General features: G+C 56.8%; 1 protein-coding gene across 6 annotated transcripts in view; it reads left to right on the forward strand.

Moving 5' to 3' along the window:
* Positions 1-941: 941 nt before the first annotated feature.
* The window catches only part of NFIX (nuclear factor I X), a 171,551-nt gene continuing 147,503 nt past the window's right edge, over positions 942-24,989 (forward strand). For 3 of the 6 annotated variants that reach the window (XM_077329920.1, XM_077329922.1, XM_077329921.1), the window contains exon 1: positions 945-1,171. In XM_077329920.1, coding sequence (XP_077186035.1) covers positions 1,145-1,171 — 27 coding nt within the window. In that variant the 5' untranslated portion in view covers positions 945-1,144. Of the gene's footprint in view, positions 1,172-24,989 lie in introns of all 6 variants that reach the window. The other 3 variants (XM_077329917.1, XM_077329919.1, XM_077329924.1) reach the window with 2 other exon arrangements.

The raw sequence follows: 24,989 nt of genomic DNA on the forward strand, positions 1-24,989 counted from the left end.
CTGAACCTCCTGCCCGTCGCCTTCACTGGGTGCTCTCGAGTTCTATCATTTTGGGAGAGGGCAGAACATTTCTCTTGGTCTTCTCTCTCAGCTCCAGGCATCCTGTTCTGAACCTCTCTCGGGTCTCTCTTTGTGTTCTGGGCCAAACAGAGTCCTGCCCTCTCCCGCCTGCCCTCCTCTGCCCTTTCCCCAGCTCTGCAGGGACCTTCTGGCCAGGCGGGGGCCAGGGGATGCCAAAGGAGGCACACCATCTGTCTAGAGGGGGCTGGTGTCTATTTTGTCCCTTTCCCAAACACCCCTAGCAGAGGACCCCGAGATCTTCCCCCTCTCAGTCTCAGCCCTGCAAGATTTGGGGGGTGGGGGTGGGATGAGTAAGAGGAGGGTGTGGGGGAGGAGAAGTCCTCAGGGGAACTGGCCCCCTGCCACCGGGAGGGCAGCCCTGCTCCCAGTAGATCCCCGGCCTCACCTGGAGATTGCAGGCCAGGGGGCGGGGCCAGTGGCAGTGGGGGAGGGGATGTTTTGCCCCCCTCCCCCCCCCCGTCCAGGTGCTAGGCCAGAAATGCCCGCGGAGGTCTGGCCCGCCTGGCTCCGTGCCCCTCCCGCCCCGTCCAACGTTTTAAGTCGGGGGTGTCGGCCGGGCTGGGGCGCTCCCGGCGGGCTCTCCAGGTGGGCTGTGGCAGGTGAAGCCCCCAGCCGCCGCGCCTGGGCCGCCTTTGCGCGCTCTGGGCAACCGAGGGGGCCTGCCGGGGGGGGGGGGTGCGGGCGGCGGCGGAGGCTGCGCGGCGCTGAGCGCGGGTTGGGCGGGGGAGGGAGGGAGGCGGCGGGAGCGTCCGGGCCCCCTCCCTCCCTCCTTCCCTCCCTCCCCGGCTCCCCTCCCCCTGCTGGCTGGCGCGGCGGCGGCGGCTGCGGCGGCGTCGTCGGCGTCCAAACTTTGTCTAAACTTTCACTTTCAGAGGCGGCGGCGGCGGCGGCGGCAGCGGCGGCGGGCGGGCGGGGTGGAGGCGAGGCGAGGCGGCGAGGCGAGGCGAAGCGAGGAGCGGAGCGGAGCGGCGAGCCCAGCCAGAGCCCAGCCGCGGAGCCGCGCCGGAGCCATGCCGCTGCGCGCCCGCTGAGAGAGCCCCGCGCAGCCCGGCCCGACGTCACCATGTACTCGCCCTACTGCCTGACCCAGGTAAGGGGGCGCCGGGGGGAGGGAGGGGGAGGGAGGGGGGTGGGGGGCGCGGCTCCGGCTCCCCCCGCGGCCGCCCTGCCCGTGCCCTGTCCCGCTGTCCTGGCCGGTGCCCGGGGGCCGGCGTGGCGGGGGCGCGGGGCGTCGGTGGGGCGCGGGCATGGCCCCGTGCCAAGCTCTTTGTTGGCGGCGCGGGAAACGGCAGCGCGCCTCCCCGGGGCTCCGCGGGCCCCGTGGCCCCACCGGCGCTGCTGGCGGACGGCTCCCTGCCGGGCGCGGGATCGCGGGCGCGGGCGGCTCCGCCGAGGAGGGCCCGGGGCGCCCAGAACGCGGCTGGGCTGTCCGGGCGGGCTGGGCGGGGGTCGGCGCGCAGGTCTCGGTGCCCGGGAGAGACTTAGCGGCTGGCGCGGGGAAGCCCCGTCCGGCAGGATCCCTCCTCCGGGGGCTCTAAAAGCGGCGGGATCCCGCCCCCCCCCCTCCCGCGCGGCCCGTTCGGAGCGCCGGGAAAGTTGGCTGCGGTCGCCGAGTGCTCCGTCCGCGGGGCGCCTCGCTGGGAAGGCGGCGGGCCTCGGGGCTGGGGCCGGGGAGCCCGGGAGACGGCCGGGGGGGGCCGCGGAAGGTGACAGTGGGGGGGGGGGGCGGCGGGGAGCCACACTCGGACGGCCGCTCTTCTGCTCCTGCCCGGTCGCGCTGCGCCTCCTCCTGCGCGCCCCCCGCCGCCCCTCGTCCTGCGCCCCGCTCAGGCTGCGCGTCCCGCTGGCGACTCTCCCGATGCGCCCGGCCCGCTCTCCCGCCGCCCCGCTCGGCCGCTGGCAGCCGGTCCGCGGGCAGGTGCCGCCCGAGCCCCGCCAAGGCGCCTGCTGCCCGGGACGCTGCGCCGGATCGCTCCCGCCGCCGCCGCCGCCGCCGAAGCCGCCCCGTCGCGGAGCAGAGGGCGGCGGCGGCCCCTCGTCCCCTGCCCGGCGCGTGCCAGACCGAAGCTGCCGCCGCCGAAGCCGCCTCCGAGGGCCGCGCAGAGCTGCGGGCGCAAAGGCGCTCCGGGGAGCGGGGCCGGCCTCGGGCAGCCTCCCTTCCCTTCCCTCCCCTCCTTCCCTTCCCGGGCCAAGGACGCGGCTTCCCTTTTACTTTCATTTTTCTCCAGCCTGCTGAGCGCGGGAGAAAGGCGGGAGGCCGATCCCCGCCCGGCGAGGACGTTTCGGGTGGACTTTCCTCTTGGGGGGGGGGGCGGGGGGGGGCGGGGGGTCACGGGCCAATGTCTTCGGGGCCGGGACCTAGAAGACTTTGGATCCTTTGATGGCGTCTTAGCCCGGGCCGAGGCCTACAGGACAGGGCTGTTTTTTCCTCCCTCAGGCTCTCCCTTCCCTTTGACCCAACTGGCCCACTCATTTAGTGGTTTTTAAAAAATATTATACAATGCAGGTTTGTTTATTCAGTTTTTTAAAAATATGAATTTCAGGGTATGTCACCCGATTCGGAAGTCTCCACAATAAAACTGTCAGGTCTAAAAGTGGCAAAGTTTTTAAATGCACGGCAGCTGATGCGTTTCTTGCAAATTCAAGCTTCCAGCACGGAGGCCCCTGGCCGGTCCAGGCGGACATGCCGGTCTGGGACTGTGCCGGTCACATTCATGTGCCCCCCCCCGTCCCCCGTCAGTGGTTGTGTGGCCTGTGGCCAGTCGGACCCTCCCTCCTCGGGCCGTGGCCTGGGCTCCGTGGCCTGGGCTGGGGAGAAGGAGGGTGGTGGGGTGTCGCCGTGCGGGCGTTGAGGGCGGTGGGGTGCCGTCCTGGCTTCTTGGGCGGATGCCAAGGCAGGGAGTCCAGGTTCGTTTCTGCCTGGGGAAGGGAAGCGTGAGGGCCTGGAAGGAGCTGCCCTTCCCCTGGGCCCGAGGCGGGGTCCCTGGCAGAGGCCCTCCTCGGCGGAGATGAGGTGCTCCCGCCTTCCCCTCTCTGGACTGGCCTTCTTTTGTTCGGCGTCCGAGGCCTCGGTTTTGTCTCCCTCGGGGGTCTTCCCGTCTGCCTCCCGTCCTCCCGTCCCCCGGCCGCCGCATGCCACGGGGTTAAGCCACCCTTCCCCCGGGCAGGGGAAACCAGTCCTCACCGCCGCAGGGCACTCGGGCGCGGAAGGGGCACCGTCCGGGCCGGCTGCATCCCGCCATTCCTTTCCGCCGCAGGAGTTCTGCTTGCCGAGCTTCAGAGAGCTGCCAGGGAGCCAAATTCCTCTTCTGCCCCGAGAGCCGTTCCCGACGCCATGATCCGAGCGACCCGGCGGTGCTTTTGCGGCAGTGAGAACTCTGGGCGCTTCCCCCCCCCCTGGGGGGTCTCCCTGGGGCCCGGTCCCCGCGCCGTCCTTGGGAAGACGTGGCTTCCAGCGTGGCTTCTCGGCAGGGAGGGGGCCTGGCGAGCCCCTCGGAGGCCGAGGGAGAACCAGCAGTCCTTTCCGTGCAGAAGGGAAGGCTGGAGAAGGGAAGTTAGGCCGCCAAAGGCAGGCACGGGGACGGGGGACGGGGGACGGGGGACGGGGGACGGGGGTGCGTCTGTCTGGGCAGGCTGAATGTGCTGGTGCCAGACTTCTGAAGAATATTAGACATGGGCCATGCATTGTTGTTGTTGTTGTTGCTGTTGTTGTTGTTGCTGTTGTTGTTGTTATTGAATTATTGTACGTGCCGCACAGCCTGAGCAGCCCCAGCCCCTCATCTCCCCACGGCCTGAACTCGTGAGGCCCCGATCGCCTTTGGAAGTCTGCCTGCCTTTGGGGGCTTCCAGAGGGGCAGGAGGGGAGCCCCCAGGCACAGGCTGTCCAGGGCGTTCACCAGTGAGGTGCAAAGGAAGTGGGGTTAAGCCTCAGTGATGTGGTGGGAATGGGATTTCTTACACTATGTGGCTGTGCAGTTAGGAGATCTCATAGGCAGAAACAGGCCTATATGTGACACACACACACACACACACACACACGCACACACCTATTTCTCCCCCCCCCACCGGCTTCCAAGGAGGGCTCATGCCAGCCAGACTTGGTGAGTTTCCTGCGTGGCACTTGCTGGGCGCAGAGTTGCGGATCCTGCTTGGGGGTACCTTCTGGGGACCGTTTGTCTCCCGCAGCCTTGGGCCCAAACGTGTTCCCACCTCCCAGCGGTTTCACAGCCCCGTCCCAGAGGAGCTCCCCAAGACCCCTCGCAGCAGACGTGGCGGGGCCCACCTCTCGGGTCGCACACAGGTGTTCAGGTGTCCTCTGCAAAAACGCCTGGGTCTCGGGGCACACCGTGCAGAGGGCGGGCTGTTCTGGTCTGTTCTGTTGCTCTCTGCAGCCCCGGCCCCGGGAACGGCGGTCTGAGCCTCGGCAGGGCTCCCCTTGGACGTGCCGGCCCTCGAGCAGCTGGCAAGGGCACCCACCCACCCACCCACCCACCCACGTCTTCCATGGAGGCAACATTGTGGCATACCTCGGTCAGTAGGAAGGAAGGCCGTATGGGCCCTCCTAGCAAAGACAGTGTTTTAATATGTCTGTGAAATTTCAGAGTGTTGTTTGTGAACATGGAGCGTGGCACGGATGGTCCGGAGATCTTCTTCTCCAGAATGTATGTATTGGCGCATGCAAAGGAGCACTTGGCTGCAGATTAAGGCCGTCCAGGGAATTTGCAAACTTGACTAAGTCCTGCAAACGCCCATCGCAGTCCCACGTCCTGTGCCGGGTGGATTGTTAAAAACCAGGCTGTCTGCTCCCCTTCTGGTGCAGGCCTTTTTTCTTCCGTAGCATTTCTCACTGGCTCTGCTTCAAGGGCTTGGGGACTGGCCATGAAAGATACGCAGAACACGTGAGAAGCAGGTAGAGCTTATATTTGCTGGAGTCCTCGTCCCCCCCCCCCCCCGCTTGGCTGCAGCTGTGGGCCGTGGAAATCTGGCTTCAATCATACGAAGAAGAAGGCCTTTCTCTGAGTTTTAAAATTAAAAGCCAAAACTTTGGGAAACTTCATGGTTTGCCAAGAAGGCACTTGCAGGAGGGACACACAATGGCTTGCGAGGCTGTCTGCCCCCCCCCCCCCCCGTGCTCCTCCGTTCCAAGGGATTGTTTGCGGTGCAAAAATATAACCTCCCCGAGCAGGGCAGGAGAGGACTCGGTCGGACGCTTTCCTCCTTGTGCTGCCGGAAGGGAGGCCCAGTGCTAGTGGGAAAGAGTTCCTCTCCAAAGGGAGCTTATTGCCTTTCCGTAGCTGCAGGGCCGACGCGCCCAGGCTGAGCAGGAAAATCCTCTGCATGCCCTGCTCCAGTGTGGAGACACGTCTCCGAGCGCAAGCCAGCCCAGCCTCTCCCGTTGCCCCGAAAGCCAGCGGGAGACTGCGGCCTTTTTAGTTTTACGCTATTCTGCTGCAGCAAAACACGAGTTGCATCCCCTCCGTGTTGCTTTCCGTTGCAAGGAGAACCGTGCCAGCCGTGTGTCACGCGTGTCCTGATGGGGAGAGTAATATGTCTAACTTGGTGTGGCCGGCAAGGGCCGAGAGGGGAAGGGAGAGCGGTGAATCCTAGCTCAAAACAAAGCGAAAACTAACAATGCAGGGCGGCAGAAAGGGAGTCTGGAATTAGGGAGCCTATAAATAAACATTTATGCAGTGTTGAGACCGGCACGCAGGTGAGTTTACAAACAATTCATTAAGATATTTATAAACTTCCACAGTTTGGGGCTATCAATAGAAACTTAATTGAAAACCGTAAACAACTTTTCCTATTCATCGGAGCGACGGCTTCATTAGGTGGGCCGCTGGGTGGATTTTTGGGGACTGAACAGCCGCGACTTCTGATAACTCCTGTGCTTGCTTGGACTCTTCCCTGGCCCCCCCTCCCTGACTGTGGCCTCCTCTTTTGTGGAAACACTTGGTGTTGTTTTATTTTCAAATTTACCGTCAGCATTAGGGCGCCCTTTCCTAATTTTATAGGAACAGAAAGTGCATCTTGGGGCCTCCGGTGCATTTGCTTGCATAAGGGAGAAATGCAGCCGTAAATCTATATCCAGTTAATATTGCAACGTGCCTAATTCAGGAACATTGCTCTTAATTGTGCAGTCTGTACTGAGGGCGATGTGCATACAGAGGCTCACTGGTATGCAGGTCAACATACGCTCTGGGCCTGCCACTGGCCTGGTTCCCTGCAAGGGCCTGTGAGAGCCCGAATGAGCCTTCGGGGGGGGGGCACGGAGCTCTGGGCTCCCCCCTTCTCTCTCTCTCTCTCTCTCTCTCTCTCCACCGCCCTCTGCTTTGCTGTGTTCTTCTTGTGGGTGAAATTCATAATGAAAGAAAGGGACATTGTCCTGATCTGCCAGCCATAAGTTTTGGAAGCGGCCCTCTGATTTTAGCAGAACGACTGGACAGTGGGAGTTGGACACTTCTGTACGAGGACGTTCTTTCCCCCCTTTTGGTTTGTCTCTCATGTTTGATTGTGTGTATTTGCATTGCCATAGTGTGGCATAAGCATTTGATGCACAAACCGTGTGCGTGAACCAGCGCATGTACCCTCTTTTTAGCCGGGGTGCCATGTGCAGTTATGTAACCTGAAGCCCACCAACTGACTCCACAGCCTCTGCCTCCCCCTGAACCTGTGTGGGGATGTTGGTCTTTGCCCCAGTCCTTCCCCGCCTCTCTCCGCTGCCCCCTCCCCCCGGCCTGGCGTGTGGTGCCACTCAGACGCCGTCTGTGGACAGATCCTGCATTTTAGGGCAGCTTCCCCGGACCGTGTTGGATCTGGCAGGGCGAGAGCCGGCCCATATGCCGAAAAGTGCAGCCGCGGGGACTTGTTTATCCCAGCTCTGATTCTCCCAATAACTCATTTATCCCGGGTGAGGTCATGGTCCCAGGAGGACATCCAATAGATGGCAAAAGGCCTCGGCCGATCCCAGCCCCGCTCGTCCTCATGACGTCCCCTCGTTCGCTTTGGCTGACCATCGCCATGCCTTGCAGGGACGGTCTGCGGGGCTCAGTCAGCGCTTCCAACCCCCCCCCCCACACACACACACAATTTCAAGCCCTTCTCCTGCACTTCTCACCACTTCCAGATTTTTATTTCCGGGCGGTTCTGCCCGAACCACAAGAGCTGCAACACAAAAAAACAGGCAGTTCTGAATAAAGGCATGAACAGAAAGAAAAGAGAGAGCCTGTCCCAGGCTATCCAAATCAGTAAGCAATAGAATATTATATTTTAATAGTTAATGAAGCAACCAGAACGGACTCTGGATTTGTGCCGTTTTCAACGTGGAACTTTCAGCAGTGGTTGTTTCCTCCTACGATGTGAAACTTCTCCCAAACAAGTTCCCAATATTTCAGTACTTCTCCAACGCAAAGCTCTCCCCTACCTGCGAGCTGAAGGCCGACATAACGTTTATGCTACAACTTTGAGTTGGATGAATATTGAAATATTGGAAACTTGTTTGGGATAAGTTTCACATCGTAGGAGGAAACAACCACTGATGAAAGTTCAATGTTGAAAGCGGCACAAATCCAGAGTACGGACCGCAAGAGGGGCAGGCCGCCTGCGTCCCTTTAACTGGCTGGACGTTTTGAGGGCCGGGGAGGGGGTAGTTGTGGGGGGAGTACCCGGGTGTGGAGCTGTAATCTTTCCACCCCTCTGCCTCGATGTGTGCCAAGTGTGAATCTCCCCCCCCCCCCTGGTCACAGCGGGAAGGAGACGACCACCCTGCAGTGTGCAGGCCTCATCCAGTGTGGCTCTCCTGCCCAGATGTCATCCATCAGATGCATAAATATTTTTTCACATTTCTTTACTTGTCATAATTAGGTAACTTTATAGGGATTTTCATACGGTTAGGGTCTCAACTTAGGGTTAGGGTTGCTTCATCTATGATTCTGGGTGGGCAGTCTGTTGGTCCAGGGGAAGCATTAGGCCTGGGGAAGGAGGAGTGACATGGTTTGGAAAGGCCATGGGATGTATAAATATTTTTTTCACATTTCTTTACATGTAAAATTTTTGTAAATGAATAGTGATTTTCATACGGTTACCTTCTCAACTTAGAGTTAGGGGCTCTGGGGCAAACGCTGCCCCCTCCCCACTTGTGGGCCTGCCATTCAGAGCCCACAAGAAAAGAGGGGGGTCCCTTGGAAATCCTTCGTCAGGTCTTTGGATTCTCCGGGAGTCGCTCCCCGTTGGGTCCCTTTTGAGAAGATGCAGGCGGCAGCGTGGCCTCCCTGCCCCCACCGCATGCGTTAGAGGCTGGGATTCACCTCCTCCGTCCACAGGGCCCCGTGGCCTGTCCTGAACCACAGGATGGGGAAGGGGTGCGGGTGTGGATCGGACTCCCATCCCGTGTCGGCCCCGGGGCGGAGGGGATCTCTGGGACGGGGGCAGGAGGGCTTGGCGGGGGGCTGCCAGCTGAGTGCGGGATCCGTGGTGGGGTCCCGAGAGTCAGTGTGAGTGTGGAAAGGGGACGGGTCTGTCTGGGGCAAGGGGCTTCCCTCCTGGGTCTCTGCTCGGGGGGCAGCGCAGGCGGCAGCTCATCTGGAGGGCAGGAAATCTCCGCCAAGAACCAAGTTCCCGCCTGGCAGCCAGGAAAGCCCGGCCACGGTCTCTGAGGGGTGATGTTTCCCAACCAAGTTGAGGCCACGGCTCAGAGGTCTTCCGCTGCCCCCCTTCCGTTGAGAGTCCTGTCCTGGTGGAGGACCTTCCCGTGGCTTTGCCACGCTGGGCTGGAGGCCAGGCAGACTCCGGAGACTGTGGCCCCGGGGGCAGGCTCCGGGGAGGACTCCTCAGGATCCGTTGGCTTCAGGATCCAGGCCCCGTTCGGCCGGCATGCTCTTGTCTCGGGGCCGTGCCCAGTGAGGGGTGGTGTGTGGCTAAGCTCAGGCGCTGAGGGCTGGACCTGGGGCCTCTGGAACAAGCACAGGGGACGCTCTTCCGCATTGGCTGCGTGGCCTTCTCCCAGGGGCACCGGGGCCCCTCCCCAGAGGCTGGCCTCGTCTTTGGGGTTCCAGGGAACAGCCGCGTATCTGTTTGTCCGTGCGGTTGTTTCTTTTAAGAAGCCAGCCGAAGGACGGGCAGGGACTGGCGCTTGGCTGGAGCAGAGGCGGCTTCCTCGTGGATGAGCAGGCAAGGCGTGTGTCGCACTTCTGGGGGAGAAGAGGGGGCCTTGGCTGGGCCTCTTCCTCCCTCCCCGCTCCTCCGTGGTCCCTCCGTGGAGCAAGTGGTTAAAAATGCATTGAGCGCCGAATGAAAGGCATCCTGACGGGAAAACCATAAATGTATAATTTGCCACGCTGGGAATTGTGTCCAGCAAGCTTGAGTGACTCTCTGTTTCCTCTGCGGACTGATGTCTGCGGGAGTGTGGGGGGGGGGCAGCTTCCCGCCTGCTCCCTTCGGGGGTGGGGGGGCCGCGAGGAACCCCAACAGGAGAGAACAAAAGAGGCAACAGGAGCCAACGCCCAGGCGCACCGGGGGAGGACGTCCCGCCAATCCCGGGCCCGGCTGATTGCAACAAATCCTCCCCGACATGTTCGGCGTGTGTCAGGATGTTCAGGCTCAACTCCGCCGGGCCAAGTCAGGAGGGCCCTTTGAGCAGAGGCCGCCTGCCCCGGAGGGGCTTCCCTGCTGGGAGGGCCGTTGGTGGCACAGGAATGAACCGGCCGGTGGCCTGTCCTCTCATCGGGGCGAGGCAATGACCCCTTTCCTTCCCCGGAGGCCGTGGCTGGACATGTGCAGACGGCACGTTGTCTGGTTTGGCGAAGGATTCATGGCTCCAGGATGGGCGCAATCCTCAGGAAATGCCCTAAACCAGCCCCACCAAATTGAGGAGATGTTTGTATCGATGGAGGGAACTTGCTCCAGATTCTGCTGTTGACATTTGTACGTCTGATGCCCAGGCTCCTTTGGACAGGCCTCCTTTCTGCTTGTCCACCCTTGTAAGATAAGGAGGCAGCTCTCTCAGTGGAGAGACGCAGGCCAGATGCCTCTGCCGGCAGGTTGTCCCGTGACCAGGAGCCCTTCAGTGTTGTGCAAGCCTTGGCCTGGGTCCTCTGCGGGTGCCGCCCCTGCCCTGCAAGGATGCAACCCGTGAGAAACAAAAGAAAGGTTTTGTCCTTTTGGGAGGAGCGCCAGGGTTGTGGCTTGCCGTGGTGCCCATCAATCTCAGACCTGGGGACGGCATTGACTCTGCTTGTTGTCCAAGTGCCGTGGCGTGGCGCCACTCCCCGTGGCCAGTCCCATGAAGATGGGCCAGGGCCAGGTTGGTGCCTCCTGCTCTGGGGCGGACGGGTGTGCTGGACGATGACCCGGGCACTCCAGTGGGAGGAGGGGCTGTGATTTGGTGACTCCGCCTTCGGAGAGCAACCGGTGGCAGCCCAGGGTGGGTGGGGGGCTTTCCAGGGAGGGGACTGTCTCCAGGATGCTCCTGCTGGGGGTCAGCCAGGTGGTGCCTCATGAAACTTTGGTTTTTAGAAGGGTCCTTTGAAACTGCGGCCACTGGAATTCTTAAATGGTTGTACCCCTCCCCTGGCCCTGGGATAACAATCTTTGCAAAAGGAGTCATTGTCAGGGGATCAGGGCTTCTTCCGGTCCACACGAAAGATTCAGGACCTCTGGATTTCAGTTCCCCTCTCTGCCTGGGCTTGGGACCGACAATCAAGGCCCCGCTCAGGGCAAGAGCCTCAGGGATCCCGTTATTCAGTTTTAGATTTTTTATCTGAGCCCAAGAACCTCGACCCAGGGCAGTGCACAGTAAAAGGCAATGCGTACAAATCCACCTGTGACAGGCAAGGCTTTTAGTTTTCCACGAGCTTCAAATTATTCAGATTTTATATTTTTTCATTATATGCATTTTTCCGTAGTGACCGCATTCCTAAATATAAATGTTTCCATTCCGGTGTTTTCCGGTGCGGTGTTCGTTTTTGATTTTATAGTTTTTCATCCCCATTTTTTTTCCCAATCCTAAACAAGCGAACGAACACTCCCCCCCCAAACTAAATGTCTGAATGTTGGCTTCATTAAAAGAACAAGGCTATTTTTAAAAATGCACACCCGTAGACACGCACACGCTTTTCTATGTGCATACATGCGGACATACAGACAGACAGACATACATAGTGATCGTTTATACCAGGGGTAGTCAAACTGCGGCCCTCCAGATGTCCATGGACTACAATTCCCAGGAGCCCCTGCCAGCATTCGCTGGCAGGGGCTCTTGGGAATTGTAGTCCATGGACATCTGGAGGGCCGCAGTTTGACTACCCCTGGTTTATACATTCTTGAAAAATTCCTTCATGTTCTGATTTAGTTTTTTCAAAGAACTTTATTGTTTCTCTATTTCCGAGTGTCCCTTTTCTGACGGCGACTTTTGGCAAAGGGCTCTCTGGCCCTAGAGGTCCCGGCCGGGCCACTGAAGCCTCTCTGGGGCTGGGCTAGGGAATAGGCCCTGAGATCCCCTCTGCCCCCCCCCCCCAGGCAAAGAGCAAGACCGGCGGCCCCGTGAGTCCGTCTGCAGCGGGAGAAAAGAGCACCTGAAAGACTAGCACTGTTTGTGGTGGTGGTGGGGAGAGCTTTTGGGAGTCCCGGCTCCCTTCTTCGGTACCAGAGGGCCAGAGTCCAGCAGCACCTTTGAGATGAACGAAATTTGGGGCAGGGGAGGAGCTTTCATGAGTCGCTGCCCACTTCTTCAGTGAGCCCCCCCCCCAGGTGCTCCTGGACATTGGCTCTGCTCTCCTGCTGGCGTTCAGAGGGGAGGCTGGCCCCCCTGGCTTCCTCTCGGACGGACGGATGGACGGGGACCTGTCCAGGGCATTTTATGCCTTCCCACTTCTCTGAACCTGGGTTCACAAAGGGGCAGTCTTTGCAGGGCTCCCTTCCCCCTTTTGTGGTGTCGCCCACTTCACACCTTCAGATTTGGCTTTCAAATGGAGACTTAATTCCTCCGAGGGACACAGGAGACCATCCGAGGGAGTCCCTTTTCGGCCCCCCCCCCCACAGTTGACTGAGCAGCACACAAAAGATGCCACCGTCTCCAAGCGGCATCCCAGCCTGGGCTTCCCGGTACCATTGAGGGGGGGAGTGGGCTGAGGAGCAAGGAGCATCTGGGCAGCCTCTCTGCCCAAGAGGACTGGGAGCTGGGCAAGGGAGCCAAGCAGAGAAGGAGGAGGCCGGCCGGGAACACCTGGGGAATGGCGGCTGAAGAGTGGCTGGGCCTCGCGGGGGCTGGCACCTTTGCTGCGTCGATCCCTTTCTTCTCGGTGTGGCCCTGCGTCTCGGGCTCCCGTGTGCTATGCGCAGGCATGCACCCTCCTGGGTAGGTCCCCTCCTTGCAGCCCCAGTGGCCGTTGAAGCCGCCCAGAGAAACCTGCCGCCTCCTCTCCTCTCCTCTCCTCTGCCTGGCTTTCTTCCCCTCTCCTCTGTTCTGCTGCCGACCATTTTTTGGCTCCCGATGAGTCTCCCCCCCCCCCGCCTTCCCCGCCACCCTTGTCTTCTTGGCTCCAGCCTGGGCTGCGCTTGCTCTGAGCCAATCTCCTGACTTCGAGGGGCGACCCCTCTGGCTGCAAACTTTGCCATCCTTCCCGGGGAGGGCCCGTTCTTTGTGGGAACAGCAAAGCGCTCTTGGCAGGGGTCGGGGTTCGGAGAGGGGCTGCTCGGAGCTTCCAGTCGGAGGCAGGTGGTTCTGGCGGCTCCACAGGAGGGGGGGGTGGGCCTCAGAGCGGGGCAGGTGTGCTCCGAGTAGGTGCGCACGCAAGAGTGGCGGGCCCCGTCCGGGCAGGGGTAGGGGGCTGTGTGCGTGCCCAGGTCCGGCACCCGGGAGTGGCAGAACCTCCCTCTCCCGCTTGCAGCCGGGGCCCTGGCGCTCTGCCGGACGCTACAGCTGTGGATTCGGCAGCATGGCTCTGGCAAGTGCAGCCGTGTGAGGCAGCAATGCGGGCCACGGGAGCCAATCAGGAGGCAGGGTTTCGCCGGGAACCTCGCCCGTATGCAGACGGCCCTGGGTGGAGGCCTGCTTGGCGCGGCCAGGGAAGGGAGGTGAGCTCTCGAGCGGGACGTTCGCTCCCCCCCTACCTGGACCCCGCAGCCCTCCTGGGAGAGGGGCAGGAATGCTCCTTACCTCCCCCCCTCCCAGATGGGGGGCACCCAGCGATGTGTGCCTGCCTTTCTGTGGCTCGTGGCCTCAGACTCCTCTCCGTTGTCCTCATGCCCTGGTTGGGCCGTCGTTCCCCATGTGTTGGCGTGGGACAAGGCCAGGCCCAAGGGCAAATGTGAGGGGTGCAGGGAACCAGCCTGGCCTGGCTCAAGGCTTGCCCTTGGCTACTCCCAGTGTCGGTTCGGGGGCAGCGAGAGCAGAGGAGGGGGGGGAACTGGTGCTCTGAGACCACACAACTTGGTCCGACTTAGCCCTGGCCAGGGGACCCAAGATTTCGCATTCTCAGGGGGTGGCCAGCCTCCAGTGGGGCCTGGGCCTCTCCTGGCTGCAGAGGTCATCTCCCTGGGAGTAAATGCGGGCTGCTTTGAATGGCGGCATCCGTGGCATCAGGCCCGGCAGAGGTCCCTGTTGTCCCCAGGCTCCCCCCCCCAGAAATTTCCCAGCTTGGAGGTGGCAACCCTAATTCCCAGTCTGCAGCTCCCCGCTCCCCACCCCTGGGCCAATCTCCAAGGTGTGGCCGTGGTGGCAGCGGGACAGGTGAGGTTGGGACCGGGGCAAGGAAGCCCTCGGAGGCCAGTTCTCCGACCAGCTGGTGGCCAGGGGTTTGGGCTGGACCTCGAGGCGTGGGCAGGTCTGGGGGCAGGAAAGAGCAGTGGGCAGGGGGCCAGCGTGGGTCCCCAAAGAGGGGAAGAGTTAATCCTTGTCTTCCGGCTATCATGGACTGGTTGGCCTTCCCTCCCCTGTTTAATTTTTTTTTCAAGAAGCCTGCTTGTTCAATCTTGAAAGGATCCACAATAAAACCCAGAGGTCCTTCCCATAAACAGAAGGCCTCTTGCGGCCATTTTTGCCCGGCTGAGGTTTGGGCACTTCCCCTGGGAGGAGTGGGCACCCCCCCCCCCCATGCGCTTTTGTCTGAGGCCCGCTCCCCCGCGTGGCTCCGGGTGTTGCCCGTCCGTCCCTCGGTTATTCTGGCTGCGGCCGAGGAAGCGGAAACGTTCCCGGCTGAAGATCCTCAAAGAAACAGAGAGAGACCCAAACCGGCACTTTGGTGCGAGATCCTTTATTCCGAGGAACGTATTTAAATTTTCTGGCAAGCAGCATCCGAATAAAACCTTGTGTTTTGAATCCACATTTCACAGCAAAACGACCCGTGCTCTCTTTTGGTTTTGATTCTCCGGTGTCATTGGGTTTAGCACAAACAGCCGTGCTTTCTGGCGAATTGTTGATCTGAGTTAAAAATAATGTCAGCAGAAAGCAAGCTTCCTTGCTTGCTTTTTTTTTTCTTGCTTGCTCTCTTTCTTCCTCCCTCTCCCCCCTGCCAGAGGTCCCCAAAATGTCCTGTGAATCTGGGTGCTGCCTTTGCCCACCACTAAGAAGCAGAAGAGTTGGTTTATTATACCCCACTTGTCACCACTCGAAGGAGGAAAAGTTGGCTCTTAGGTGCCCCTTTTCTCTACCCGAAGGAGTCCCAAAGTGGTTTACAATCACCTTCCCTTTCTTCCCTGTGAGGGAGGCCGGGAGAGCCCTGACATCACTGCTTGGCCAGGAGAGCTCCGTCAGGGGGGGCCGTGGCGAGCCCAAGGTCACCCACCTGGCTGCAGGTGGAGGGGGAGGGGGAGGAGGGGGGAGTCCCACCCGGCTCGCCAGATGAGAAGTCGGCACAAGTTCCTCTTTGCGACCCCGCTGGCTGGCCCTGGCGGGAAGCGACCTTTGCCCTGCGGTCTGGCCGGTGTGGTGTCCCAGATGTCCGCAGCAGTTTCCTCCCCCCCCCCCGGTGGGGTGATGCTGGGGGTCTGTAAACGCTGCTTGAGTGGTGCAGGAGAGCTGTGGTCCTGCCAGCCTCTGCCTTTCCGCCTCTGCTTTGCATTTCCTCTGAGGCTGGCCGGCTCCACTGCAAAGGTAAGCTCCATTTTAGGGGGGAAGAAAAGCCGGCGGAGAGAAAATGGAGCGCTTGGCCCGGCTCCCACTGTGAGCAGCGGCCAGCCCTGGCGCAGCGGCCTCCGGAGCCGGGAGCTGCTTGCTGAGCCTCTGCCTTGCAGTCCTGCCCACTGGCGGCCGCTCTTTCTCCGGGAGGCCCCCCCACCCCCCCCCGCTCCGGCACAGTCCTCAGGCTGCCTTCACCTGAGGGGGGCCCCGGGGGGCCGGGGGGGGGGGGAGGACGGCGGCCTGCCAGAGCAGTCATGCTGTTTATCTCCCTTGGAGCTGACCACAAGTCAGGGCTGACCAGGCGTTAACAAGCTGTGGGCAGATTCTCTTCAGTCTCACCACCGGTCCACGGCTTTCCCTTGTGGCTGCCAGCTCCCCCCCCCCCCCACCCCCCTGCGACTTTTTCTTCTTCCTTTCCACCTTTTCTTCCTTCTTAAATAACAGCAACTTCAGCCACGGCTTCTTTCTTTCTTTCTTTCTTTCTTTCTTTCTTTCTTTCTTTCTTTCTTTCTTTCTTTCTTTCTTTCTTTCTTTCTTTCTTTCTTTCTTTCTTTCTTTCTTTCTTTCTTTCTTTCTTTCTTTCTTTCTTTCCTCTCGCCTGCCTGCATTTTCTACCTCCTGCTGCCTTTGGGTGAACATCTGATTCCTGCTTTCTTTGTGATGCTCAGACAGGTAGGGCTGGCCCCCTTGCAGGGTGGGGTGGGGGATGGTTTGCAGGGGAGACTTTTCTCATGGCTGCTTATCTTGTCCTGGGCCTCAGCATTTTTATACCCCCCCCCAATTTTCAAACTATTCTTTTCTGATATTCAGTTTTTTATAGTGTGTCCTCACTTTGAAGATTTTGACCCGTAGGGAAGCTACAAAGAGAAATGAAACACATCTTCTTGCCCAGGAATTATCTCAACCTCAGTTACCCATCTGGGAAAAGGTCACAAAAGGAGACCCACAGGGCTTCTGTGTCATGGACACAATAAGAGCTGTAACCTTCTTTGCACAGTTCTAAGAATCATAGAATCATAGAATCTCATTTGAGCCTCCTTCGGGTAGAGAAAAGCGGTATATAAGAACCAACTCTTCTTCTTCTGTAGGGGCAGCTGTTGTTGTTGTCCATTTGCAGGTTGGCACATGCAGAAGGAAGGCCTTGTTCTGGTTCACAAGCACAACAGTCATGTCCTGCCCCCCCCCCCCCAGCACATTGTAGTTTTCCATTTGAAGCATATATTACTGTCTGAAAGGAGGTACCCGTAAGACCATTGATTTTAGAATCTAAAATTACCTGACTAAACCATGGAAGCAGGAGTCTTCCTTGCAGAAGCCATGCTGATTGTTCTTCGGCAAGTCTTGTCCTCCTAGATGTCCTAGTTTTAGTAATGCTTTCCATTAGTTTACAGAAATTAAATGGATTCATAACATCCTCAGCTCATTTGGGTCCAGGGGTAAAAGAGACACTGCAATCCTAGACTGGACTTGTAAATCCATTGAACCCAGTGGATTTAGATAGGTGTAATTTTGCTTTGGATCAAACTGTAGACAGAATATAGGAGGTTTCTTGCTGGTACTTTAGTATGGCTTTTTTCTTGGACCTTGCTTTCCTGATGAGTAAATGGATTGATGCCACTGCTAAGAGCATCTTCTTTCAGTTCCATCTGGCCTGTAAGCTGCCCACCTATTTAGACCCTGCTGCCCTCAGCACTTGGATCCATGCTGCCTTCACCTCCAGATTGGACTACTGGAATGCTCTGTGTGTAGGGCTGCCCTTGGAGACGTCTCAGAAGCTTCTCTAGTGCAAAGTGGATCAGCAAGACTGCAGCCTGGGGCCAGCCGCTTGGAGCCTGTGATGCCAGTGTGTAGTAACCCAGTTGCTTCTGGGTCCAATTCAAACTGTTATTGTCCTTAAAGCCCATTTGTGGCCAGGGGCCCCCCTTCTTGGTGAACTGCGTAGCCTGCTGTGCTCCCTTACGACAGTGACACCCTTCAGATTGATTTCTCCTTGTGGTCCCAGTCCAGAGGACAACAGCTGGCAGAGTTACTGGATTTCAAGTGCGCCAGGTACCCGGCCATCAGCCCTCAGGGAGTTTGGAGGGCTACAAATGAGTAAATGCGGAAATAGGGACAGGATTCACTGGCTCTGTGACTATGGCCTGGTCTCTCCCCTCCCCCCCCCCATGACCCCCAGCAGATATCAGTTCGGCGGTCTCCCGACAGAAGCAGTTCTAGGCCAGCCCCGGCCCTGGTAGACCAATTTGCTCAGAAAAAAAATTAACAGGCTCTCAGCGGGGGGGGGGGGGGCAGCTCCAGGTTGGGAGGTTTGGGTGGAGCCTGCGGAGGGCAGAGCACCCAGTGCTGGGCTGCAAGACGGTCAGTCTCCCCTCCAAAGCATCCCTTTTCTCCCGGGGACTGGGCCATTGGAGGCTGGAGGTTGCCTCTCTGGTTGTTGTTGTGGGTCGAGGGAAAAGGAAGTAGAAATATAAGGAACCAGGAGATATTGTTGGGGGCCGGAAAGTGGGGGTCTCCTGCAAGAGCATGGCTGAATTGTTAGGGTGGGTCTTGGCCTCTAATTTTCTTAAAGATCCTGAGCTTTTGGTTCAGGGCTCAACTGATCTCCAGCCCTAAGATACCACGGAGCCTAGAAATTCAATGGTGGCACCTAAAATTTCCAGCAAGGATTTAACTGCAGAGGCTCATGAGTCCCCCTGTGAGACCCCCGTGCTTAGCTATAATTTCTGCAGTGATTTTCATTATTTTTTTCAAAAATACAAAAAACATAATATGCAAATCCAATAACAACTCAGAGCATATAAAAATATTATTTATTAATTACATTGTTTGTTTGTTTGTTTACTATTGGTTTTATATACTGCCCCTGCCTGCAGAGCAGGTTCGCGGTGGTTTATAGTATAACATATAAAATCATCATTAAAATCATAATTAGTTAAAATGCCATAAAACTGTCAAAACTATTTAACACACTGCTTACAGATGTTCTGCTGGCCTGCCTGGACCGGATAGATGGCGTTTGAACTCTAGTTCCGTGTTCTAATTTAACTCTAGTTATTTTCCTAACTTAATATTCAAATCCAAGGTAATATTTTAGATTTCATTAATTCTGAAGAGCAGTTCTTATACCAAAAAAAAGTAACAAAAGTAACCCAAATTGTCTATTATCTTGTGCATGTACATTTATTTTATCTATTGACATTCTATGCTAAGTTGTCTGATTCCTCTAGTGCAAGTTTGATATTTTCCAGTCCAGTCCCCCCATCATTCTGGCTATAACTTGTAACTCCCACACCAAATATCAAATTTATCCAAATTAAGCATAATAAACGAAGTAGAGATGACAAAAATATATTTACCTCCATAATTTTTATCAATCCCTTTAAAAAACTCTTTCCCCAAATGGGCAGCCCTTCTCGCATTTCTAGCATTAATTGGTCTACTCTTTAAACATATTTCCCAACCTCCAGGGCGTCAAATACCAACTTTAATATGTTTTTTTAAAAATATAGTTCCCTCTAATTTCAGTATCTTTGCAGAAAAGCTACACATCTGCGAAAACTGACATCTAAATTCTCTCTGGAATTTCTATCCCCATATCATCTCCAAATTTTTCTTTTTTTTTTACCATTTCATTTATTTCATTTCATTATTTACCATTTCATACCTGAGTTTTGTTGTCTGACATGAAAATCCATAAGCATAAAAGGTCTTCTTCTTATATTAATATTACACCATTCCATTCTTGTAGATACATTCATTTCTTAACCAGCTGCTTTCTATACTGGCTTCCAAATTCAATTAAACGGAGCTTTCAGATGCAGTGATTATGTTATGAAGAATTGAGGAGAAGTTGGGTTAGAGGTTAGTTTTTTGTTGTGGTGAGGTCGACTAAGGTTAGCCTATATTTATTTATGCACAATAAGGCTTTTCACATAGCTTAAAAAATGTGTGAAACTCTGAAGGATTTGGGTTTTTCTAGTAGCCATAATGGAAAACAAAGTCATTAATGCGCAGAACAGCAAAGCTGGGAGGGTCCTGAATCCTAAATGTTGTGGCTGCGCCTAAACCCAGAGAAACTACGTCAAGGCCTGGTTTAGTCAGCAAAGAAGGAAGAAAACAGTCACCAGGATTTATGAATTAGATTTATATACCTCCCTCCTGAAACCAGCTCAGAGCGGTGTACAACTCCTGGGGTTTTGCATCCCGTTTCTTGTTTTGCCTCTACAGATATGGCAGATATGGCAAATGAAGGCTTATAGGTCTGCTTCTCATGAACAACAACAACAAATACCCCCCGCTTGCCCCTGGAGATCTGCTAGCAGACCCTGTTCTACCAGGGGGTGTCCCTGTGAGATTCTCCAGGCACCAGAGGCTAAGAACTGGTTTCCCATGCCGTCCCTAGACTTGCTTGGTGCTCTCCCATCCAATAAGTAATCAGGGATGATCCTTCTTTGCTTCTGAGATCTGTTGAGATCAAGCCAGCCTGGGCTAACCTGGTCCAGTGGAGGGTTGCCACTCCCTGCCTCTGCAATGTGACCCTAGACTTTTTGGGGGTATCCCCTCCACATGCTATCCAGGGCTGACCCTGCTTGGCTTCTGGGATCTTACAGGATCGGGCTAGACTGGGCCATCCAGGCCCGCATGATAGACCCTAACTAACGGGATCTTGTCTTTCTGGCCCTGTCCAAAGTGGGGCCAACAACTATCTACCTACCCATTTATGGCCCTCACCTTGAATAAATCTTTGTTGGTCTTAAAGGTGCTACTTCCGACCCACAGGGCTACTCATTTGAATCTACATTAAAACACAATGAGTTTTCCCAATAAAACCTCCCAATGAAACCACAAAGGCAGCCCTGGTCGCATCCTCCTTACCCAAACCTGTCCCACCTCGTTCAGCCAGAGGCCACGTCCTCTTCCAGAGAGCCTTGGGGGATCCTTAGACTAGAATGAATAAGAAAAGAAGAAAAGAAACGCCTGCATTTGCCCTTGAGCGTCCCCATGAGCCTGACCTTTTGCAGATACACGTGGGGTGAAGGGCCTGGCACCAGAGCTGTCGGGATCAAGACCTCGGCTGTCTTTGTTTCCCTCCTGGCTTCTCCAACAGCACAAATGGCCCCGGCCCCAGCGGCAACTTTCTGAGCTGGCGGAAGAAATGCTTTGCTGTAGCAGATGGGCTGTTCTTCTGGGTGCTAAAAGAGCAGGAACGTCCCTCTTCCCGTCCCATCTCTGGGGTCTGCCTGGGATCTGTCAACCTGGGAGAAAGGGATAGATACCAAAGTCTATATGTATATCCTAAATCAGGGGTAGTCAACCTGTGGTCCTCCAGATGTCCATGGACTACAATTCCCATGAGCCCCTGCCAGCGTTCGCTGGCAGGGGCTCATGGGAATTGTAGTCCATGGACATCTGGAGGACCACAGGTTGACTACCCCTGTCCTAAATTTTAAAAAGGCCACCAGATTATCAGAATCCAGCCCACGAAGGAAGGCTCACTCTAAATAACGTCATAGGAGAGGAAACCCAACCGATACTATTCGCGTTGTTTGCATTTATAGTTGCTGATGATGAAATAGCCAGCACCAACTTTTATAAGAGAACCCCTGGACGTGGACCCCACGGTCCAATTGTTGTGAAATTTGGATCGAAGACCCTTCTGAAGCTACCCTGAAAGCTTGGAGGCTGTACCTGGGACCCCCACCTCCAGGCCCCGGGGAAGGCGGGAATTCCGGAATTCCCATTAAAGCCAGTGGTGCCTTCAGCAGTCCAGTTGTGGGCCTGAAGATCCACAGTGGGTGCAAGGCTGGTGAAACGACGGGGCTGTTTCTCTGAAGAAAGGAGGGCATCATCGGTTATGGGTTTGGGCCCATGGGCGTGGCCAGGGCCCAGTGGGAACCGTCCTTCAGGCTGAGCTCCAGGCGTCGTCTTGTGCGGATGAGCAGTGCTTGCTTGCCGAGGATTCACAGGCCCGGCTGGTATTTCTGGGAGTTCCAAGAAATTCTTCCTCCTAATTACCGTTCGTTCGTTTGTTCGTTCATTTGTTCGTTCATATTTCAGTTCATAGGCCGGCCCTTTCCTCACAGTCTCGGGACGGCTTCCGCACTAGATTAAAACCAACGATATACAACGATATAGGCTAGATATCAGGAAAAAAAAATTTCACAGTCAGAGTAGTTCAGCAGTGGAATAGGCTGCCTAAGGAGGTGGTGAGCTCCCCCTCACTGGCCGTCTTCAAGCAAAGGCTGGAGACACACTTTTCTTGGATGCTTTAGGATGCTTAGGGCTGATCCTGCGTTGAGCAGGGGGTTGGACTAGATGGCCTCTATGGCCACTTCCAACTCTGATTCTATGAGTCTAGTTCAGCAGTGGAATAGGCTGCCTAAGGAGGTGGTGAGCTCCCCCTCACTGGCAGTCTTCAAGCAAAGGCTGGAGACACACTTTTCTTGGATGCTTTAGGATGCTTAGGGCTGATCCTGCGTTGAGCAGGGGGTTGGACTAGATGGCCTCTATGGCCACTTCCAACTCTGATTCTATGAGTCTAGTTCAGCAGTGGAATAGGCTGCCTAAGGAGGTGGTGAGCTCCCCCTCACTGGCAGTCTTCAAGCAAAGGCTGGAGACACACTTTTCTTGGATGCTTTAGGATGCTTAGGGCTGATCCTGCGTTGAGCAGGGGGTTGGACTAGATGGCCTCTATGGCCACTTCCAACTCTAGGATTCTATGAGTCTAGTTCAGCAGTGGAATAGGCTGCCTAAGGAGGTGGTGAGCTCCCCCTCACTGGCAGTCTTCAAGCAAAGGCTGGAGACACACTTTTCTTGGATGCTTTAGGATTCTTAGGGCTGATCCTGCGTTGAGCAGGGGGTTGGACTAGATGGCCTCTATGGCCACTTCCAACTCTGATTCTATGAGTCTAGTTCAGCAGTGGAATAGGCTGCCTAAGGAGGTGGTGAGCTCCCCCTCACTGGCAGTCTTCAAGCAAAGGCTGGAGACACACTTTTCTTGGATGCTTTAGGATGCTTAGGGCTGATCCTGCGTTGAGCAGGGGGTTGGACTAGATGGCCTCTATGGCCACTTCCAACTCTGATTCTATGAGTCTAGTTCAGCAGTGGAATAGGCTGCCTAAGGAGGTGGTGAGCTCCCCCTCACTGGCCATCTTCAAGCAAAGGTTGGATACACACTTTTCTTGGATGCTTTAGGATGCTCTGGGCTGATCCTGCGTTGAGCAGGGGGTTGGACTAGATGGCCTGGATGGCCCCTTCCAACTCTATGATTCTATGACACGCAGTAATGGGTTTAAACTTCAAGTACAACGATATAGGCTAGATATCAGGAAAAAGTTTTTCACAGTCAGAGTAGTTCAGCCGTGGAATAGGCTGCCTAAGGAGGTGGTGAGCTCCCCCTCACTGGCCGTCTTCAAGCAAAGGCTGGATGCACACTTTTCTTGGATGCTTTAGGATGCTTAGGGCTGATCCTGCTTTGAGCAGGGGGTGGGACTACATGGTCTGCATGGCCCCTTCCAACTCTGTGATTCTGTGATTCTATGATTCAACACAATAGATTTAGGTGTTAAAACACATTTAAAGCCCTCCGTATCCCTCGCTCCGGTCACTCTAGAAAAGCCCTTGAGGACCCCCTTGCCTTTGAGGTGGGCGGTTGGGTGGGAGGCGGCCTTTGGAGCAGGCCAGGGCTGAAGGGGTGTGTGAGCTCCTCTCCTGCTCTCCACCCCAAATGCCTACGAAGAGTTTGTTCTTGACACTTAATAATCCCGGCGCTGCTCCCACACCTCCCGCTCTACCTGCCTGGGCCTGAACCGGGAAGCGCGTCACTGGAGAATGGAATGCGCGTTGCAGCATGTTGCAGCCCGGTCGCTCCCTCGGGAAGCGCATCCCATCTTAACGCTTCGGGTGCTGCTCTACTGGGAGGCCAGTGGGCGACCCACGCTGGGACCCTTCCTGGGCTCTCGGGGAGGGAGGCACGAAGGTGCAGAAGGGAGCAGCGCTGCTCTGGACAGGGGTCTCTCTGACGTCCTGGACACACCTGGGGCTGCCTTGAAGTCTGAAGGGTTTTAGAAACACGTCTGGCGAGGGACGAAGGAGCGGGAGGATAATCCTGGGGCTGGAGGGGGGGGCTGGGGTCCTCCTGGGGTTTGCCGTGAAAACGGAGCCTGCGGTTTCTCCCTCCTTCCCCAAGTACACGGCCACACTTCACTGGAAGGGATGCAGAGGAAGGTTGCCAACCTCCAGGTGGCACCTAGAGATCTTCCAGATTTACATCTGATCTCCTGGCAATGGAGATACGTTCCCCTGGGGAATGGCTGCTTCGGAGGGGGGACTCGAGTAGACCCTGCTGAGGTCCTGCCCCAAACCTCAGTCTCCCCAACCCAAAATCGCCAGGAAATTCCCCACCCGGAGTTGGCATCCTTAATGCTGTCCCCGTTTGTGCCTGCTTCTGTGCAAGGTGTGGATCGTTCTGGAGAAATGGCTTCCGCCCCCCCTGGCCAGTTCCCCCCCCCTGGCCAAGGCCGCAGCCTGTGCCCTGTGCCCTGTGGCTTTTCTGTCTCCTGCCACGGGCGCCAGGTGGCTCTTCTGCTCAGCATCCTTTGAGGCTTCAGCTTGGATTCGTGACACCTGTTTCGTCTGGGGGCCAGGCGCAGCGCAGTAGCCGGGAGGTGCCCCCCAAGTGGCACCCGTGCGGTGTTCCCAGGGGGGAAATCTGCCCTCGGGCGCCACAGTGCCCTCCCCTTGGAGCGGGCAAGCCCCTTTCTCCTGGCTGCTGAGAGGGGAGGACGGTTCCCAAAGCCACTTGCTCGGCCTCTTCCCTTCCCTTCCTCCCGGCCCAGGTTAGCGGGGCTCATTGCAGGACGCAGGGTTAGCGCTGGCTCCTAGCGCTGGCTTCAGCCTTCAGCTGGCTTTGTGAATGTTCAGAACTATTTCTGTGTGTGGCCGATTTCTAAATCTTCCGTTGCCGCTCGTATCCATCCCGTCCTGCAGCGCCCTGAGGGGGTTGGTGCCTTCCCTGAAGAGAGATCAAGATCGGCTGCGGCGTTTGGCTGCCTGTGGCAGGAGAAAAGAGGCCAGGAGCAAGAGCTCTCCTGGACAGGGACTCCCGCAGGCCTGCCACAAACTGAGCTAGTCCACAGTGACCCTTTAGTCTCGCCTTAGGGCTGTTCTAGCTCCGTGGAATTTCCCTGGGTTCGCCCTAAATGCGGTCTCATCGGGCCAGCTCCGGAGGAAATGTCTCTTCGGCAGCTCTTTTGGAGTTCAGAGAAACCGTGAATTTCCCTCCCCAGGAGGGCAGTTGTGGCAATGCGGTGTGTGCGGGCGGCATTCGAACGGGCTTCTCTCTTCGTTCCCGGCTCTTTGCCTGCTTTCGCTCACTGACCCGCGGCCCCCCTCCCTCTTCTCGGCCTCCCGTTTGGGTCCCTCTGCACCCTGCCGCCTTTTGTGTGCATTTCTGGTTGCGTTAAGACACATGATCATGGTTAGAAATCACCGCACCCACAAAATAAAAGCCCTTATCTCCATTTAGCGATTAAAATCAGCTTAGAATGACCCCCCAATGTGTGTTCGGAACTCTTAGGAACCCCTCTAACCCCCCCAAGCATGGAACTTGATGTAGGGCCTTCTTGGGGTCTTTTACTTCCTTTCTGATTGCTTTAAACCGCACGATTGTAGTTATGATTATGTCCCGTCCCCCCCCCCCGCCTGAGAGCTTCCCTGAAAGTATTTCTGGCCCTGCATTGCTGCTTTTGATTCATCCTGCCTTTTCCCGCCCTTCTTTTTGCAGGGCAAGCCA

The sequence above is a fragment of the Paroedura picta genome, chromosome 3, assembly GCF_049243985.1.
Source record: "Paroedura picta isolate Pp20150507F chromosome 3, Ppicta_v3.0, whole genome shotgun sequence".
Taxonomy (NCBI): Eukaryota; Metazoa; Chordata; class Lepidosauria; order Squamata; family Gekkonidae; genus Paroedura; species Paroedura picta.